Source organism: Charadrius vociferus, unplaced genomic scaffold (genome assembly GCF_000708025.1).
Source record: "Charadrius vociferus isolate BGI_N301 unplaced genomic scaffold, ASM70802v2 scaffold263, whole genome shotgun sequence".
NCBI lineage: Eukaryota > Metazoa > Chordata > Aves > Charadriiformes > Charadriidae > Charadrius > Charadrius vociferus.
In genome coordinates, this window is record NW_009647769.1 from 2321881 (window position 1) to 2341995 (window position 20115).

Here is a 20115-nt window from a genome sequence, read left to right on the forward strand (position 1 = left end):
AGCCATTCAAAAACATGACATAAGCCTTTTAAACTAATGGTTCTTAAAAGAGTGAAATTTTTGTTAATGTCTTTCTTGCTCTTGAGGCTTAACATTTGCATTTTTACCATCTGCTCCACAGCCAGAGTTAGGAAAATACTTAAGCACCATCTAAGGTTTGTGCATGACAAGGCTGCAGCCCCAAGGGTAAAATTCCCTTCAGCCTCCCCTCTCTCCCAGGGGCAGACCCGAACCAGGAGAGAGAGAGAGGCGCGGGAGTCCTCTAAAATAGTTATATCCTTCAAAATTGGCTGTGTTCCAGCACAGCTGAGCAGGGGAAAAATAGTAAGCCAGAGAACTAGTCAGTACCAGGGATTTCAAAAACTGTGAGCTTGTGGTTGCTGCTGGTGGCAAAAGCTATTGGTGGCTGCGACAGGAGGAGGTCGGGACCTGCTGCCTCCCTCGCAGGCAGGGCGGTGGGGAGCCCTGGGCAGGTGGCTGGGCTGAGCTAGGTCTTGCTCTTACAAGTATAGTGGTTTGTTGTGATTTAGCTTTAGTTTTGAAACTCTTGACTTGTTCTGTGCTACTAAACGCCAGCTTCCTTGGAAAGGAAACCAGCAAACTCGTTAAATGGATTTGGGTTTCATTTGTTCATTAAAATTCACCATTTATACAAACCTCAAACTAGTCGTTTCAGGACAGTGATGGTAATTGTCTCAGTCACTGTGAAGTTGTACAACTTTTTTCAGTTTCACATATAGATACAATCATTTTCTTCCTTTTTTTCTGTCTTTGCTTTTTCAATTTTTCACTCATTTGGTTTTTGCACATTGCGCATGTATCGCTACCATATGTCTGGGCTTTATTTAAAGTTAAAAAATATTTTTGGATCATGTCCCAGATATTCTTTGGCATCTGTAACAACCAAGAATATTAAGATGATAGTAAAGATTTTATGTTGTGCATATGTGCTGCTGACAGACATTTTACTGTAGGTGACCTGTCATTTAAATGGCATCACTTAGTTGCTTTTTGGAGAATACTGCTGCATGCAGCAGTGTGTCCACGTTAGTGTGGTCCTCAAGCTCCTTGTTTTTGATTTCTTGCTATCTCTGTGCAGCACTGCACTGTATCAGAGAGTGGCCACTTCTGGAGTTTCTCATTAGAAAGTGCTGTTGAATTTGTCAGCAGTAGTCCAGAAGACGGTCCTATCCAGCACTGACGGTATCTGAGCACTTGCTGCAGGACAGTGTAATGATGTCAAATGTGATGCTGTCTTACCTGCCAATGTCCTGTTGCCAGGACTGTCTAAAAACAATACTTAATATATGTGCCTAAAGCAAGGGTAGGGCCCCAAACACGCAGCTTGCTGTGTGCAGACAACGTGCGATGCTCGTGTGCAATGAGATACGAGACTGGGAGACACGCACTTCATGTTAGACGTCAGCAATTGAAAATGTGACTTGAGGATGAAGTTAAATGAAATATGTGATATCACAATCCACTGAAAGGAAAGGATAGTAGATTTGGCTGATTTGTACCATTCAGTGTTTGTTATATGACATTATTTGGAGAGGAAAAAAAAAAAGAAAAATTCAACCATGACTATAAAAGAAATGGCCTGGGACTCTTCTGAAGACTTGTCATTGTCTCACTTGTATTGGATGCAAAATTTCCTCTGCCCCTGACAGTCAGTTCCCAATAGCATCAACAAAAGGTTGCTTTTTTGTTGCATAATGTGAGCTGTGTGGAGTGGGAAGGATCCTGAATCAGAGCTCTCACCCCATGTTTCCTGCTTAATACTCTGGCGGCACTGCCAGCTTGAGATAACTGTTCTTACCTTTTAGGCTTCGTTTTACTTGTTGGCTACTTGTTGGCTTCTCAGCTTCAGAAAACCATACAGCACATAGTTCACTGCTTTTTTTTTTTAAACTCAAGCTATAGAAGTTAGTGTAAAATCAGATCAGAATGTAGCTGTTTGTCAAGACCTTGCGTCTCCAAGGCTCGATGCCTTCCTAATCTCCTGCCTGCGCTCCTTACCTTGTACCACCTTCTGCACTAGCTGCACAAGTACGATTCCCTTTGCGCTGAGATGCATCTCTGATCTCAGTCTTGCCTCTTTCAGCCTCCACAGTAAGTATTTTGAAATACTTCAAGTCCATTATTTCCTTTTCTGGTTGCCCCAGTAGTCAGCATGTGGGGGCTTCTTCAGGTTGTAAGTTCATCTGAACAAAGAAGAACTCTGTATTATTTTTTCTGCTGCAGGAGTACATCAGCATAGAACACTAATTGCTCATTAGAAGTGATTTTGAAGCACATATCTCTCATTCCTGCCTGGTGGCTTTGCATGTAAGTGTGGGTGCAGAGAACATGCCAGTTATGCCCAGGCAGCATGTAAACTTCTTCCAGGCATATTCCAGGAGCCAAACCCAACTTCCCTCGCTTATGTGAACAGCCAAAGGTCCTTAACCCACTTCCAGATAATGGAGCATTTGACTAAGAATGATTCTGTTGATAGTTGTGTTTTAAAAAGTAATTGTGCTGGAAACAATGTAATTTGCTTTTATTCCAACCAAAATATTCCGTAGCCAACTATTAAATATTTTCCTGGCTGCACTCTTAGGAGCAACTCCGCCTCTTGTTGCTTGAAAATTAGTCTTCCTGTTAATGGAGTCAAGGAGAGGTATGCCTTGTCTCTGTGTTGTCTAAGGAGTTATAAATTCACATTTGCAAATGTTTCCCCAAAGGAAACAAATAGGGGCCTGAGTGCCTGCATTTCCTTGAGGGTGGGAAGTTTCATTTGCCTGTTTGGAATAGCAATTCATTTTTCATTAAGCCAACTATTGTTGACATCAGGTTGAAGTATGCAGCTCTGGTATGCTCACAAAACACTACCATTCTTTTAGATTGCAAGCTGATGGTAAATTTGAAGGCCCACTCACTTACAGCACAGATGGCATTTTGTGTTTTTCTTCGGGTGTTTTGTTTGGTTGTTTTTTTTTTTTTCTCTTTTGGCCTAGTGATAGGAATTAATTGTGCAAAGGAAACATGATGCTGATAAGCTCTGGGTGATAATACACAGTTCTGATATAGTATAACCAGCTTATTGAAAGAGCGTGCTTTCTGTCCCCTTGGACTTCACTGCTTTCACATGACTGAAGATTGCTGGAAGAAGTTCATTTTAAGTCCTTTCTGACTGTTGGATTTCATCCTTTCTTTCTTTCTTTCTTTCTTTTTTTTTTTTAAATTGTGTTTCTAGCAGTTTTGTTTCAGATTAATTTCAGGTTTAAAGAAATCCAGACTTTATAGAAATAGAAGATGATCTGAATTGCCTCCCCCCTCCCTCGATCTCCAGGATCGAGAAGTGTGCTGGCTCCTGGCTATTGCAATGCGTGTGCCATAACAGGATTGTAACTTGAGGAATGAATTCTTGTCTCCTGAACAAAGTCACAGCCTCTGCAGAGGAGGGATTGAGCAGAATTCCTCCTAAACTGCAAAAAAGGATCTTCAGAGCTACCAAAAGCTTAATCCTGTGTAGACTGCCTGGATAGACTCTTCCTACCTTCCTCGTTAGACATTAATATTCTAGAGCAACATTCTCTAGAAGAGGAGTGGGAGGTGATGGATGATCGCGAGGTGTTCTATTTTTCTTGGATAAACTGAGGAGTTCAGAATTAAAGCTGAAAAGGAAGATTGTTATTTTGTATGGGCTTTGCTTTCTCAAATCTAAAAGGGTGAAGGAGCTCTGCTGAAACGTTACACACTCCCCACGGTCTTTCCGCAGAGAGGAGGTGTAATGCACATTTACACCAAAATGCGTTTTGGCTTGCGAAGGCAGAGGTTTGCGATGGGAAACACAGGCAGCCTTATCTGTGCGTCTGCTCCTTAGCTTTGGGCTGAAGTCCTGAAGCTGGGTACGGTGCTGTGGCTAGGAGCTGCCGGCCGTGTGTCGTGTTCCCTCTGGCACACGCGTTCCTATGCTACAAAGTTCCCCATTGCTGGAAAAGTGCCCATTTATCTCTGTTCTTCTACGTTTTGATCTTTTCTGTTTCTTTTCCTTCTTCAGATATGAATCCCCAAATATTGCCTTACGCTGTGGAATTATGCTGAGAGAGTGTATCCGGCATGAACCCTTGGCCAAAATCATACTTTTTTCGGAACAGTTCAGAGACTTTTTTAAATATGTGGAAATGTCAACATTTGATATAGCTTCTGATGCCTTTGCTACATTCAAGGTAAATTCGTGGATACCTGCGTCATAGTGTTGTGTCAGAAAAGGCACTCCATCAGTAGTCATCACTGAATGCTGTGTTGCCTTTAAACTGGGTGGCTTTTTTATTGTTCAGTAAAGGATAGAATTAATTCTTGATCTGTTTGTAATTGGATTCACAACAGTGATCAAGTCTGCAAAGAATCTTTAATTCAATGCAGATTTACATTTCACTAATGTTCTTCATCTTGATAACCCAGGTGCTTTTATGCAACCATTTAAAACTCAAATTAATCACGTATTGTGTATCTTGTAAAACACATAACCTTTTTCTCTCCCTACCTTGCCCTGGAGACAAAACCACTACCCATCCTGACCACAACTAGTAAACAGAAGGAGTCATTTAAAATTCACTTTTAAAATCCTCTAATTTTTGCTGGCCCTTCTGAGTTTGGCAGTCAAGTTTAGACTAATGCTGTGCCCGCTGATTATTCTACAAATGATTTGTATGCTTACTTTTGTGACCCATGGTTCAGTGTAAGGACCATACTGCTACAAGCTAAATAGGTGAAAGCACTGCATAGACTTTGTATGGAGTCTCTGTGTTGTATTAAAAACGAAATTGGGTGAAGCTTGCCAAATTTCTTGGAGCTTGTACGTGACCATCATCTTGCCTTCTAGGTGCAATAGTCTTCTATAGACCTTCAAGGTAATAGTCTTTGAGGAAAATTTGGTGCCTATGAGCTTAATGTACAGGGAAGATTAGTCTATTTATGAAAAATAATTTAAGAAAGCTGGGGAAAATTCTTTTCAGGTAAAGACTTGTCTAAATATAGACTAACTTCTCTTTTCTTCTATCAGTGGGTTGCTTGCTGTCATAGAAACACGTTGTTCATTCTTTCCTCTCAAAGCTAATTAGAAACATGAGTAGATAGACCTTAGGAATAACTGTAAGGAATGTTAAGAGTTCAGCTCGGTGATTCAATGCATACTGAAACCCAGCCTCAGTTTTTACTAACCTACTGAATGGGGTAAAGATTTGCATAATGGAGAGAACATTGAATTTGTCAGTAATGAGTTGAGCAGGATGACCACTTCAAACACCTGTTAATCGATAGCAGCATCTTATTTTAAGTTGCACTGTCATTGTGTTCATTAGGTAAATGATATGAAAGTGGAAGTAGCACAGAAATACTGACAAGTAAAGACACATGTGTAGGACTGTATAAAAATGCAGCTGAGATATTGAAATCCTCTGTCTCTTGCATTTTACCCTATGCTCAGAAGAGTATTTGTCTCTCGTCAGAAAAAAGCGCTCCTGGGCTCTGTTCCCAACTTGGCAGAAGAGATTTGCATGTCTTGCCCAGGTCCTGCTTTGAGCACGACAGCAGAGTGTGTTGTTGATGATGGACAGTCTTCAGCCCAACCAGGGGTCCAGACGGGGACAAAGGGCAGTTAAGCTGTAGCAAGGGCTGCAGACTGCTGCAACCCTCCCAAAAGAAGAGGGATGGATGTTGTTCACGGATCTACAGCTGTGGAACTTACTTCTGTCCCCTGTGATCCGAATGTATTTTTAGCAAGATTTAAAAATAGGATTGTACATCCTCACGTGCACTCACAAGAGAGGAGTATGAGGGCAGTTCATCCTCAGACATAGGTCAGAAATCACCTTTTAAAATGCTTGGGGAAAATCTATAAACTGCCTTTTTTTTTTTTTTTTTTAATTGCCACTTACTTTAAATTGCCTGACTCAATACATGGTCAGTTCTGGAAATAAACCAGCTGTTCACCTCATCTCCTATTTGTCTGTTACTCTGAACAGCTGGAACAGCAAGTGATCTGGAAGCAACTGAATCATGAAATATGGAGCTACCTTAGTTCTAATACTGTAAAAATAAGTGCTATGATTGCTTGCTGGCTGGATTACTGAAGTCGTGTTTTCAGTTCTGTTTCCATCTTATTGGGTTTGTGGTGTTGCCACCAGGGTGTCTGGTTCAGAGCTGAAAGCCTTGGATAGTCTATGCACCAGAGGAAGGCTTAATTAAATGTGCATTAAAGTCTGAGGATATTTATAGTAGGGAAGTATTGAAATTTTTGATGATTTGGAGATGTACGTCTTAATTAAATTCAGCCAGGTGCACTGCAGAGAGGAAACAGAGCTGCTAAAAATGCAGAGGAAAACTGCTTGTATTTAGAGATACAGCAGTTGGAAAGAGCACTGATTGAATACTGGTGCTCCACGCTCTCTCATGATTTTGTATGAAAAACTCATTTTCGATTCTATTCCATTTGTGCCCCCTATTGAAAAATGTTGTACTTGCCTCCGAAGAGCCGTGCATAAAAGCTTGTGAATCACATTTGTTGCACTCAGCCTTTTAAACTGCTATCATTGCAGTCCTGCTAAATAAAGGAATGTGTTAAAAACATGTACTGGATTTTATAGCACTCTGCTTTCTTCTTATAATTGATGGTAAAAATAAATTAAAGGATTAGTATGTAAAGGATTTCTTTTATTTGTGATGCTGTAGAGGATGTGTCTGTGCATCTGCTTCAGCTACTCATCAGCTTCAGTCTCTGACTGTGGGTAAGGAAACCAAGGAAAAGATGATGAAAAAGATAGCAACTGATTCACTGAAAAAAATATCGACTTGAATGGACTTCATCAGGCATTTATTGTGATCAGCGTTATTTTTTAAAGGAGGCAATAGGATAAAAATGAAATTTAAATGCCTCAAACTGGCCACTTCATTTCATGGCTATTTATCTGGTAAAGAGACTCGATTTCTTCTGGAGCTGAACATTTGCATCTCTGTCGCTGAGCACCATGTTGCCATTCTGTGGGAGAGGTTGCTTTAATTTAACTTTGAATTAGTTGGCCTTTTAGGATGGGATGCCTCCTATGAAGCTTCAGCTGTCTTAAAGGTCTGCTACTGCTTGTGTCAGTAAGGCCACCTTGGGCAGAAAACTGGCCACAAAAGAAATTCATCGCACCGACCTGAGACCCCTTTCTGAGGATGGAGCCGAGATGGTTAGCTTAGATTGGTGCCTAACTTTTAGGCTTTAAAGAAATAAATGTATACATACAGTGGTTGAATTTGAGTCTGCCTTGTTGTATTCATTTGAGATGAGCACTAGCAATTGATAAAACAGCATAATTTTCCAGCTGTGGGGTAGCATGCAGATCACTTGTTAATTTGTCCCCATCCGGACCCCTGGTTGGGGTGAAGATTGAAGATCACTTTTGGCTTTGGGACCATAGCCGATCCCTCTGTAAAGGTTCATTTACTTTCTTCCTTTCCCCCACCCCAGTTTATTGTGCACGACGACTTTAAGAAAAGGTGGGAATGGAAATGAATATAAAGAGTGAGTGTTAGAATAGTTTTTTATATTGATTCTGTGAGCATTCACTGAATTCTCCTTAAAATCCCAATAAACGCGCAATGCAGTTTTGTTTTTAAATGCTTTTGGTCTATAGAAATAATGTTGTAAATACCTTCTAAAAGATGACGTGGTAAAAAATGCTAAAATAAATTTGAGAATTAAGGGACAATCAAATGAGCATGCTCTCTCCAGTAACCTTTCTCTATTCTTCCCCAGGATCTGTTAACGCGACACAAATTGTTGGTAGCAGAATTTCTGGAACAAAATTATGATGTGGTAAGTGTAAATCATAGAACAATTTTTTTAAAATCTGTTCGTGCTTAGTTGAAAAAGGTGCACTTCCAATAGCGGAGGGTTTCATACTCCATATCAAAGAGTCACATAGGACTGCAAAACTAAACATTGCTTTTACCAAAGCAGAATCCTCACATGGCATTTGAAATAGAGGTACCCCCTCTGCACACATGTGGGGACACGTGCCAAGGTTTCAGGAGCACTCATAGTTTAAAGGCAAGTTTTGTTCCTCTCTGCATGCATTGCATCTCCTCGTATGTGAACAGAACCGTCTATTTTGTATCTAAATAGATTACGGGGGAAAAAAAGCGTGTGCATTTTTAAAGAGTTTTGTGATATTCCAGCACTCATAGGGCCATACTGGTGTCATAGATAATACTTTGGGACAAAGGAGAAGAGTTACTGGAAGAAGTTTTAGCATTGCTGGAAATTGTATGTACCTCACTGGGGACTGAGGTATGAGTATTCCTCTTACCATCCTAAGGCAATTAGTCCCTTGGTTTCCTGCCATTCTTCACTTTGATTTTTTGGCTCAGTTTTGAATGAAATGTGGGTCAGAAAAATTCCATTGGAATCAACTAAAATCGGACTGATATGGATCATGGAATTAGACTACGGGTTACGTTCTTATGTTACCTGAGGTATTCTTTATTTCATTGCCAAAGTGAAAAGGCTGAACACTATTTCTTTCATTCTAGAGTTACCAAGAAGGTTATATAAAGATATTGCTGAGTCACAAATGCAGCTTAACTGGAGCAAAATTAGTGTCTCTGCTAATCTTTACTCTTAGTACTGAACCACTGCATTGGAACAATCCCTGTTCTACCTTTATTTGACATTTAAAATTTTAAGTATGAATTGTGGAAGTGAGCATTTTGTTAGATGATTCTTGGACAGCAGTGTTGAGGTTTTTTTGCTTGTTTGGTAGATGGTTTGAATATATTGCAGCCTTCTCTCTCAGTCTTCTTGACCACAAGATTCCCTTGGTCCGATCCCGCAAAAGCCCGCACACACTTGACTCCTAGTGACCCTCGTTGGGCAAACAGCTTTAATGAGCTGCTCAAGGCAGGTGGCACCTCACAAAAGGAGTTTTTTGCGTATGCCAGAGCGGGATGCACCGTCACCAGTTTGGGGTATTGTGTTAAATCACAAAGCAAGTCATGACCACGATATGAGTGAGTGGACGTTACACGCTGGACCCATGTGTCCTGGCAGCAGATTCACTCTCCTGTAAGAGAAGGCTGTAGAGGCACTGGCTTACTTCTGTCCTAGTTGGCTCACACCAGCTCCCGTCATATCCAGTCCATATGTGGTATCCCTCTTTGCAGTATTTGGAAGAGGAGTGTTCCTGGGCATTAATTCACTGCGTGATACCCAGCCAAGAAAAAAGGCCATGAGAGCTGGGCCTGGCACAGCAGTGAAGTGTTAGAGGGCGGCACTGCTGTGGCGTCTGCTGCTCCTGTGGGGTGGGAAGGACTGGGAGGAGAAAGGACGGACATGAATCAAATGCATTTGTGTTTTCTTGTTACTCTAGATCTTTGAGGATTATGAAAAACTCCTTCACTCTGAGAATTACGTAACAAAGAGACAATCTTTGAAGGTAAAGTAAAGTTTCTCAGCACTTTCCTTCTAAATTTGAACTCCACATTATGCAGAATATCAAGGTGCATGTATGGCAACGAAGCAGCCATGTACTTTCTAACAAAAAAAGAAATGAGTGCTTGAGGAGCAGTCAGGCTCTGAACACTTGCAGCCTTTGAGATGCCTATGGAGGGAAGGGATCAGAGGATTGGGCTCTCTTAGCCACTCTGTGAATAAATGCCCGATTTTTATGTATGAAACACATGAGTTGCTGTTCCTGAATTAATGATGGGGGGGAGGGGGTCAGGCCTTGGCAACAGCTGATTTTGCTTATTTCAAGAGGCATTTGAAAGGATTCCAGTGTGCAACCATGTCACACGTTGCTGTTTCTCCCATTTTGCTTTCCCATGCCTCCCTTCCTTTCGTTTTCCAGTATGTTGCATCCCATTTCCAGTTAAGAGTAGAGATATTGTAGGCTAAGCCTTGCTTCACTCTTATAATGCACAATAGCTTGCTGTGAATTTTCTTTCCTGGATCTCTGGTGAAGCATTGGGCCGTTTCTATGGAATAAGCATTGTCGTTTTTCCTCTGACCTCAAATCCGTACTTTGGTTCAGAACGTGGGTTAAAATGAACTTGAGAGTAATGTGAACTTGAAAGTCTCTGTCTGGTGCTGCTTGCTGCTACACCACCAAGTCTCACATGACCTGCAGATGGGACCAATTAGGCGTGTTAACGTAACATCCGAATGAAATTAAAGTGTCTTTGTGGGACAGCTGCATTACACTTGCTTCTGTCCCTTCTGTCCCAGTTGGCTCACACCAGCTTCTATTACACCCAGCCCATATGCGGGATCCCTCTCTGTAGTATTTAGAAGATGAGTATTACTGGGCATTAAGTAACTCACTGCATGATAACAAATCTAGTTACTTTTTTTCTAAAGGTAGGGGCATTGAAACCTCTTAGGCAAGCATTAAAATATGTTGCTGCTTTCTTTACATTCAAAAATAATGTGGCAGACTGAAAAACCTGTGGGTTTTTTTTTAATTGTCTCTATAGCTGCTGGGTGAATTGATTCTGGATCGACACAACTTTGCCATCATGACAAAATACATCAGCAAACCAGAAAATCTGAAGTTGATGATGAACTTGCTGCGAGATAAAAGCCCCAACATTCAGTTTGAAGCATTCCACGTGTTCAAGGTGAGCTAGTATGAGCAGTAGAGATGGCAGACTTTCTCTTTTCCTCATAAAAGTGTCTTTCAAGGTGGGCAAGAGAAAGCCCAGAAAATTAAGGCAAAGGTTGGGATTTACAGTCACTTCCAGTATTTGAGAATGCCTTAACTGAAAACCTTTCTATCACTCAGCCTCTGATTTCTATTTGCCTTCATTCAGGTGAGCTCTAGAGCAGCATCGTTTTGGTTTGGGCTGAGGGTAGTCAATCAAGTAGCAATGAGGTGGATGCTACAGGTAAACAAAACACTCAGCTTCTAGGTCATATCCAGGGTACCCTCTCCCAATTCTTAGGTCATTTTACCATGTGATTCTGGGTAAATGTTAAAAAAAAAAAAGTCTTAAAACTCTACATTAAGACCAAAAGTAGATGGGGCTAGTGCTGTGCATCAGTACAAACACAATTTGCTTTGAAAGGTATTAAAAAGATTTGGTAAATCTGAGCTTGAAATGAGTTTAATCCTTCCGTCCTTTTGCAGTGATCATTAAGGCAGTCTTAAAGTTTAATTACCAGACCCAACCAGTGTCCCTTTTTTCATGATGATTAATGTTAATAAGTGAAAAGTTTACTGTTTTCCTATCAAAAAAGTTCTCTACTCTGGGACAGAGGGTGAGTTGGATTGTTATTACGCAAAACTACTTCTAATTTGGAATGAGCACGTTAATTTCAAGCTATGTAAATAGAGTTGTTAATGATTTTCAGAAGAGCAATATTAAGCCTGTAAGGATATCCTTCCCCAAGATGGTTAAGAAAGATACCGGATCACACCAAAAGGCATGCTATTGCGAAAAGGTTACATCACCCTCCACAAATTCAGGGTGACTTGTTGAGTTTTGTACTTCTCGCATTTCTGCTTCGGAAAAAAGCTTTCAGATCTTCATTGTGGAGGCTTAGAGGATGTGCAGCTTCTCCAAAAAGCTTTTCGTTTCCAAAAAAAAAAAAAAGCTTCAAGGAGGATTAAAAAAAAAAAATCCCTCCCTGAAATAAGCAGCTTGGTAAGCTGTTCCCTTGCTGACTTCCTCCATAGTCAGCTGAACCACTGTGAGTAACTTCTCCTCCTCCTCTTTATCAGGAGGTATGTGGCTCCAAGATAAGAGAGCAGTCAGGCTCCAAACACTTGCAGCCTTTGAGATGCCTACGGAGGGAAGGGATCAGAGGATTGGGCTCTCTTAGCCACTCTGTGAATAAATGCCTGATTTTATGTATGAAACACATGAGTTGCTGTTCCTGAATTAATGATGGGGGGGAGGGGGTCAGGCCTTGGCAACAGCTGATTTTGCTTATTTCAAGAGGCATTTGGAATAACTTGAAAGGATTCCAGTGTGCAACCATGTCACACATTGCTGTTTCTCCCATTCTGCTTTCCCATTCCTCCTTTCCTTTAATTTTCCAGTATGTTGCATCCCATTTCCAGTGAAGAGTAGAGATATTGTAGGCTGAGCCTTGCTTTGCTGCTTGTGATTGCTACCACAGGGGCATAATGCTGAGGTCTTCAAGTGCCCAGCAAAGCAAACAGTCCAGGGTGGTAATGCTGTGTCACAGAATCACAGAATCTCCTAGATTGGAAAACACCTGTAAGATCATCTAGTCCAATCATTAACCTAACGCTGACAAGCCCACCACTAAACCATGTCCCTGAGCACTATATCTACATGACCCTTAAATACCTCCAGGGATGGAGACTCCACCACTGCCCTGGGTAATGCATTCCATTGCCTGATGACCCTTTCAGTAAAAAAAATCTTCCTAATATCCAATCTAAACTTCCCTTGGTGCAACTTGAAGCCATTTCCTCTTGTTCTGTCACCTGTTACTTGCCAGAATGGGTCAACTCCCACCTCTCTGCAACCTCCTTTCAGATAGTTGTAGAGAGGGATAAGGTCTTCCCTGAGCCTCCTTTTCTCCAGGCTAAACAACCCCCTTCACCAGTTTTGTTGCCCTTCTTTGGACACGCTCCAGCGTCTCAATGTCCTTCTTGTGGTGAGTGGCCCCAAACTGAACACAGTACTCAAGATGAGGCCTCACCAGTGCCAAGTACAGGGGTAAAATCACCTCCCTGGTCCTACTGGCTACACCATTCCTGATACAGGCCAGGATGGCGTTGGCCTCCTTGACCACCTGGGCACACTGCTGGCTCATGTTCAGCCGGCTATCAATCAACACGCCTAGGTCCCACTCTGCTGAGCAGCTTTCCAGCCACTCCTCCTGAAGCCTGTAGCATTGACGGGGGTTGTTATGGCCGAAATGTAAGACCCAGCATTTGGCCTTATTGAAACTCATCCATCTTGCCTTGGCAGATCTAGTCTGTCTAAATCCCTCTGCAGAGCCTCCCTACCCTCAGGCAGATCAACACTTGCACCCAGCTTGGTGTCACCTGCAAATTTACTGAGGGTGCACTCGATCCCCACATCCAGATCATTGATAAAGATATTAAACAGACTGTCTCTTCAGTTCAAAGGGCCAAACCCTGTCCCCAGATAGCAACCTCCATGGGATGTTGTTTGTTTTTTCCAACAGTACCTCTCAGCAGCATTTAAGTGGTGCCGCGGTGCGCCTCACGCTCTCTCACCTGCATAGTGCTCGTTGTGGGGAAATGGCAGACTCAGAGCAGAACCTGGTCAGCTGGAAATTGCTCGTTTCTAACCACCAGCAGCACACTAGAGTAACTCTAGAGGTGCGGCAGAGCCTCCCTTTTAGGTCCTCACTGAGGGACCTGGGCTAACTGGATGTAGAAGCACTCAGCTTCTCCCTGGTGGGCAGGGTAGTTATAGAGTGTTATAGAAAATTGCATTGCAAATTAGCTTTGCAGAACAGGTCAGAGAAGAGCATTTTCCTCTGATTTCACTTCTTAAATTGAATTCTAACTTCTTGAGAACTACTAAAGGAAATCCTTAAATATTTAAGAGAATGGGGGAAAACGCTACTGGCTGGTTGTGCCCTGTTCTGCAGTGTCCCTGCCTCTTGTTTCTGGGTTCGTGTCCCTCAGCTCAGTTCTCTTGTCAGCTGTAATAATTCCGTGCTAATGTAACTGGGAGAGGAATCTTGTCCTCGGCTTTTCATTGCATAAATTTTAAACTGTGCCTGCATTTTTAAAGTGTGCAGTCCTGGTTGAAATTACAGTAGACTAAACGCAGTGATTTGAAATCAAAGGTCTGCTGAGAAGTGGATACTTGCTGCTCTGAGCTGCCAAACGATTTGGGTTTAAATTACCTGATTTAGATGTTTCACCAGTTAGACGCAGTTGAAATGAAAAAGTGCTTGTTTTGTGAGCGTCCAGATTCCAACGCTCCCATGCCCCAGCTGACCCAAAAAAAGGCATGTGACTCTTACCTCCCTGAGGCAATTTCTAATTACTGAAGATTCAAAACTCTAAGATAGAGATGAAAATGACAAGCACCTCTAGTGCAAAAATATTTTGCAGGAACATTTTGTGGCTGAAACTGCCAGCACCCCTTTAAGCTCTGAGAACATTTCACTCATCTAGGATGCTTTGGGTGGGAAATCGAAAGACTGCCCACTTGCAGTGCCTCCTTCCATTCTCTGTTGAGGAGGTACTTGATCTTCCTCCTAGCTCCACCTCCTTCTCTTCCTTTTGCCTGAGCAAAATGGAGCTTCTGCCTTGCAGCACCATCCTAAAGGCCTGTGGCTGGACATCCCAGACAATGTATGTATGAAGATTAGCCAGTATTTAATCATTAGGAAAAGCTAACACACCTCACACCTTTCCTCCTCTTCCATAAATAATCCAACGGGAGTTGCAGGCTTTAAGAGTCACGAGTTCTTCTCTGCATTGATTTCAGTGAAGAGGTCCCAGTCTGGAGCATGCATGCTTTGAGGACTAAAAGTTGGGAAGGGCTCTCCAGCTCCTGTGATGGATTTGTGAGTTAGTAGTGGAGGCTGCTTTGAGTTGGCCTGTAAGGGAGAGCAAAGCTTTCAGACATCTGTGAACATGGTGCAGTTTTTCCTTTGACCTTATGCGTTTACAAATAAAGGCGCTCATAAATTTCTCATATGGGGAACCAACAAGCTCTCTTGGCTTTCACATAAACAATTAGATTATTTTGAGGAAAACACCCTGTAGCGGTGAATTGGGATTATGCAACTTTCTTGTTCTTAAGCAGACATTTAGCAAGATATATTTTACTGTTTAAATCTAAAAATAGAATGGGTACATTGTGTTTTGTGACCTTAGTTTCATTTTTCCATTCTCTTTCATGCACATTACAGAGCTACATCCTGCAGCTTGCTCTGCAAGTGGTCTCACATAATTTGACCGTAGTGACAGTTTCCTTTTGGTACGAAGCTGAAACCACATTTGTGGGGATGTGTCCTCTCTATTTCTTAGCTGTAGAGTTTATAGGTCAAGAAGTGTTCTGTGAAGCACTACACTATAAAAAACATGAACAGTAAAGCACTTTTGTGTGCAGTTTCCTGACAGAGTAGGATTGTGTGTGACCCCAGAGTCATTTTTAAAATACCCAATCCAGGGTATTCAACCTCTGTAATCGCTTTTGCTCTGCTGTAGTCCCAGAGAGTGGTGATGCCTGGTTATTAATTGTATGGAAACAAGGTCAGATTCTCTAATCAAGTGATTTTGCTATTTGTCTGAAGAAATCCAGTGTATGACTTTTAATGGAGAAGAGAGCAACAGTTCCACTTTGGACAACTTTTGAAGCTTCAGAGTTGATTTTCATTCCAGGCCTTTTGCAAATATTCACAAAACAGAACTGTGCTGAAATGGCTATTTTTAGAGTTGTCATTTCAATATGAGTACTCTCTCTATTTTGGTTTCTGTCTTTCTCGTATATCTGAATTAAGTGCTCTAGAACACACAACCTTTCATAATAAAACCACAGGTGAAACAAAGTTCTCTGTGAAGTGTTTTAGCTTCAGTTATACTTCATTTTAGTAGAAATGTTCCAGATGATAGCATTAATAATGATTTCTGTTGTCAGGGATTTATCTCCTCCTCTGTGACATTACAGAGTTTTGAATGTGGGGGGCTCTTTTAAAAGTAAAGTCTCATGGTGGTCCTAATCCTGGGCTTTGTGAAGCTGATTAGTTGATACTGGCAGAACTGATTCTGTTTGCTTAGCCGAAGTATTGAATAACATTTCAGGAATTTTCTGGTCCTTTAACATTCTGTCTTTACGAGTCCCTGTTGACACTGAGCAAGACTGGCAGTCAAGATGATCTTTGTTTGAATGTTCAGTTTGACAGTATTGCAAGGGGAAGATTATAATCTAGAAATAATCGAGCAGGAAGATAAACAGGATGTGATGTCTTCTATTAAACCAAGTTCTTTAATTACTTGCTGTGGTAGTACTAGTCATAGGACCAATATGAAATGCTGGTATTTACTAGGTTTACCACTAAAACTTTCCAGCTCTGTTTGCAGACCTGATAGCTTTTACAAGAAGAATAATTCAGATTTCTTCATTTTGAGAGTCAGCCTTCAGTTATCTTTGTAAGGAGGCCTAATATTCATTGAAGAAAGATGTTGAGCACTTCAAGATCAGGCCTTCTTTAATGGTTCCCATTTGCACCATAATCAGATTATTTTTGAAAATACAGGTCCTGTCAGTGTACTTGATGGTTTTCTTCTGGCCACAAAGGGGGAACTGAACTTTGAAATTAAAAACTTTTAATGAAGATCTGTAATGTTTATGTTCCTCATCCCTGGCCATAGGCTTATGTACTGCTTTTTTCAAAGGAAACTTGTCCAGGTGACTGGGAGCTTATCACAGTCCAAATCCTGGAAGTATCCAGCCTCCATCAGCGTGGTGTCCTGCTGTAGGTCAGCACATGGGAAGCTGCATCATAGGGCTGCTTGAGCTGAGAGTGTCATGTGCTGCAGTCTCAGCCAGAGCCAAATATTCGTACCCACGAGATCTCAGGATTTGTGTTCCCTAGATAAGGCGCGGACTGGAAAGCTGTGAAGTACATTCAGTAGTGATTTACATTCCCAAACCCTTTATTTCTCATATGGGGAACCAACTCATCAATAGCAGCGTATCAAAGTTATTTGCAAGGGAGGGGATATTGCTTTCAGATGCTGCAGGCAGCAACAGAGCAATCAGCTATCGACAGTCCATCAAGTGGAGTGAGAACTGTGAAGTGTCTGTCCGACCCACTGATAGATGTGTCCCTGGTAAGATGTTGCACTCTGAGTGCTTGGAGCATCATGCAGAAAAGCTGTTATTTTAGGATGGCTGCTCTGAAGGGATCCTTGGGAGCTGGGGCTGTTGGTGCTACTCTTGGGAAGTTTTAGGTGGCAAGTAGGCATAAAAAGAAATTATTTGGTATTACAGCTCAAGGTATTCTGAAAAAGGCGACACGGAGGCCTGTGCAAAGAGGGTGTGAGTAACTGTAGATATACTGTCACAGGGACCACGGCCTGGCCATGAAATCAAGGAAAACGTTGTAAAAGACTTGGGGCCTGGGAGCATTCACCCAGCACGGCAGAGGCTGCAGCTCTTTCCCCAGAGAAAAAAATACCTTGAAGCAGGGACTCCTAGGAGCTACCTGAGGAGAAGGGATCCAGAGAAGACAAAAGTATAGGCAGGGATTAGGGCTCTTATGGCATCAGGATGCCAGGGTTTGAGATTAGATACTTCCCTTCACCTTTGTGGAATAAAAAAAATAGTCTTAACTAACTCCCTGTCTGGCCAGAAGTACTTAGTGTGGCACTGTTGATGTGTGCTGAGCCCCGTTCCTTCCACATGTTCCCCACTGTGGCATTTTCGACACCACTTGTGTAACATCCCCTAACATACAAAGCCTAACAATGGGTGCAGACTGAATCCCGTTCCAGGCTTTACCAGGTGTTGTTTCTGGGGGCAAGGGGCTGTAACGCAGCCCCCCAGAGGGTGTATGCATGTTCCTCATCATGTAACATGGCGGCTTCCTGTGCAGCTGGACACGGCCTGGGTTTTCATATGGGCCATCTCAGTGGAGATAAATAAACCTGCAGAAGAGCCCTAGGTCTAGAGCCAGCAGTGAGTGGTAGTGCCGCCTGTGCTCGGCTGGACAACATGCCATTCTGTACTGTCAGCAGATGTTTGTTTTCATTCTGGTTTGAACAGGCTTGGAGGGAAACTGGACATTTTCCAGTCCTGTCCATCCTTAATTTCTTCTCATCGGGTAAAGAATAACTCAAGTTATTTATGTCGTTGCACAAGCGCTCGGGCGGTGTTTTGTTGACCAGCCATGGTAACCTCAGTGGCAAGCCAGATGTGGGAGCTTCCCCCAGGGTGGCTGGGGGTGTGCTGCGTGTGTGTTCCCGCCGCCCCCTTTGCCCTCCATGACTGATGTCCGCAGAGCCCGCATCTCCGCAGCATCCTGAGGTCCCTGTGAAGAGCTTGTCACTGCTGGCCTTTACAGCCAGCCTTAAGTTTCCTGTCATCAGCTGGCACATAAAGCAAAGAAAAGGTTAAAGAACATGACCCCCTGGTGTAGGGGGTCATGTTCAGAGCTGGAAAACTCTGCGGCTTTAGGCTTTGCAGGAGGAAAAATCAGAGCATGGCTAGATTTATCCTTAAAAACTACTATTTGAGAAGACCAGTAAGCCCACAGTGCTGGGCTGGCTGTGCCAGGTGAGTATCCCCTCCCTGCATTGCCACCCTCCTCTGCTTAGTGAGGACAGTGAAGGCAGCATCGCACCATGGTGGTCCTGCTCCTCCTGCTGCTGGAAATTTCCATGCTCCCACGAATGGATTAGGCAGAGGGAACTGGAGCCTCTGACATATTTTTCCAAACCAAAACAAAGCTGGCAAGTCTAATTTTAGGCCTGGTTTAGTATGGAAACGATATCAATACTGACACAAAGCTTTTCCGTTCTCCTGATAATTAATTTCTGTGTGTTTAAGTCTTGCATGTGGAAGAGGCTGAGAATTGATAGCCCGCTCTCAACAGCTGGGTTTACAATCAAATGCTTTTATCAACAAAGAACAAAATTAAAGGGAAGCGATACCCCACGCAGGCATAGCTTTGCCTCAATTTGCTGTTGAACCAACATGTTTGTAACTCCTCTCTCTGTGCCTTGGGACAAGGTGTGTAGCAGCACAGTGTCTGCCTGCCAGCCTTTGGCTGACTTGTTAGAAAATAACTTATGGGGATGTCGTGACTGATGTTCCTCTCTCTCTTTCTCTCTCTGTGTCTCCCTGTGCCCGGTTTTGTTTGCATGTTAGGTTTTTGTGGCCAGTCCAAACAAAACACAGCCTATTGTGGAGATCCTGTTGAAAAACCAACCCAAGCTAATTGAGTTTCTGAGCAATTTCCAGAAAGAGAGGACGGATGATGAACAATTCACTGATGAGAAGAACTACCTGATTAAGCAGATCCGAGACTTGAAAAAGCCAACGGCATGAAGAACTCCTCTCGTTTTCCACTGTAGGCATTAATCTTGTTTGTTAAGTTCCTCTGTGTCCCTTAAACACCACAATAGTGCTTGAGAAGGCACAGCAAGTGCCTGGTTTTTATTTTTGTCTTTGTTCCTAGATGTCAAGAGTATAGGGGTTTTACATGAAAACTAATAAAAACCCCAAATCTAGAATAATATATTATTTTTAATCAAGACTATAATTATTTATGTCAGTTTAGACTCTCTCTGTAATAGAAGCTGGTTTGACGGATTCTCATTTGTGCTCAAGAGGAATGAACCTCTTTGCTTAACTTTATCAGCAAACTCAAACTGTTGGTGAGTGCACAGAGTAGGTCTTCTGAGGACTGTAACGTTGTTCCTTTGCACCTGTAGTTGTGACTTTGTTCTAGTGCTGCACACACACAAGACTGTGAAAGAGTACATTTGTCTCTGGAGTTAGCTGCACTTACAGATTGGGTTCTTTAGTCAAAACAGTGGGAGATGAAAAAGCAGTAAAGGTCACGTTTTCGCTTTATTTTTGTGTACTTTCATCTTTAAGTTTTCCCCTAGATCAGAGGTTTTCTAGGGCTAGGGAACGGATGAAGACATCAGCCAGGTGAGCTGTTTCTGCCTGCCTCCCATTTCCCTGTACGTCATCTACCTTGTGCTATACAGGCTATTCCCACCAGCTCCCATGCAGACTGCTGAGGAGCAGCCCCCCAGGTACCCACGTACCCCGCAATGGGAAGAAGGCAAGAGCAACCCCCCTCCATCAAGGCCCATGCTGTATTGCTGATAAAGTCATCATGCACCTACCAAAATCAGCAAGAAGTCTCTCCCCAGTTTCAGTGGGAGTAATTTTGGGTGGTGGCCAGAGCTACGTGGCTGAATCATGCCAAGCGCTGAGCCCCTGCACCAGTGCGAGAGGAGGGTCCTCAGCATCTTCCCATCTGGATTCAAATCCCAGTTGAGCTGAGTTCAGCAAGGCAATGCTGAAATGGCCTCAGCCTGAACCGCGGAGTGGCCTGGTGTCCCCGTGTTTGCAGGTGCTCTCAAAGCTGAGAGTTTTTATTGG

At 42.6% G+C, this 20115-nt stretch overlaps 1 protein-coding gene across 1 annotated transcript in view; it reads left to right on the plus strand.

Moving 5' to 3' along the window:
- The window catches only part of CAB39L (calcium binding protein 39-like), a 36773-nt gene extending 17184 nt beyond the window's left edge, over positions 1-19589 (plus strand). Inside the window, exons 4-8 of the mRNA XM_009882375.1 lie at positions 4046-4214; positions 7787-7846; positions 9399-9464; positions 10504-10647; positions 18868-19589. Of these exons, the coding sequence (XP_009880677.1) occupies positions 4046-4214; positions 7787-7846; positions 9399-9464; positions 10504-10647; positions 18868-19047 (619 nt within the window). The 3' untranslated portion in view covers positions 19048-19589. The remainder of the gene's footprint in view (positions 1-4045; positions 4215-7786; positions 7847-9398; positions 9465-10503; positions 10648-18867) is intronic.
- Positions 19590-20115: the final 526 nt, after the last annotated feature.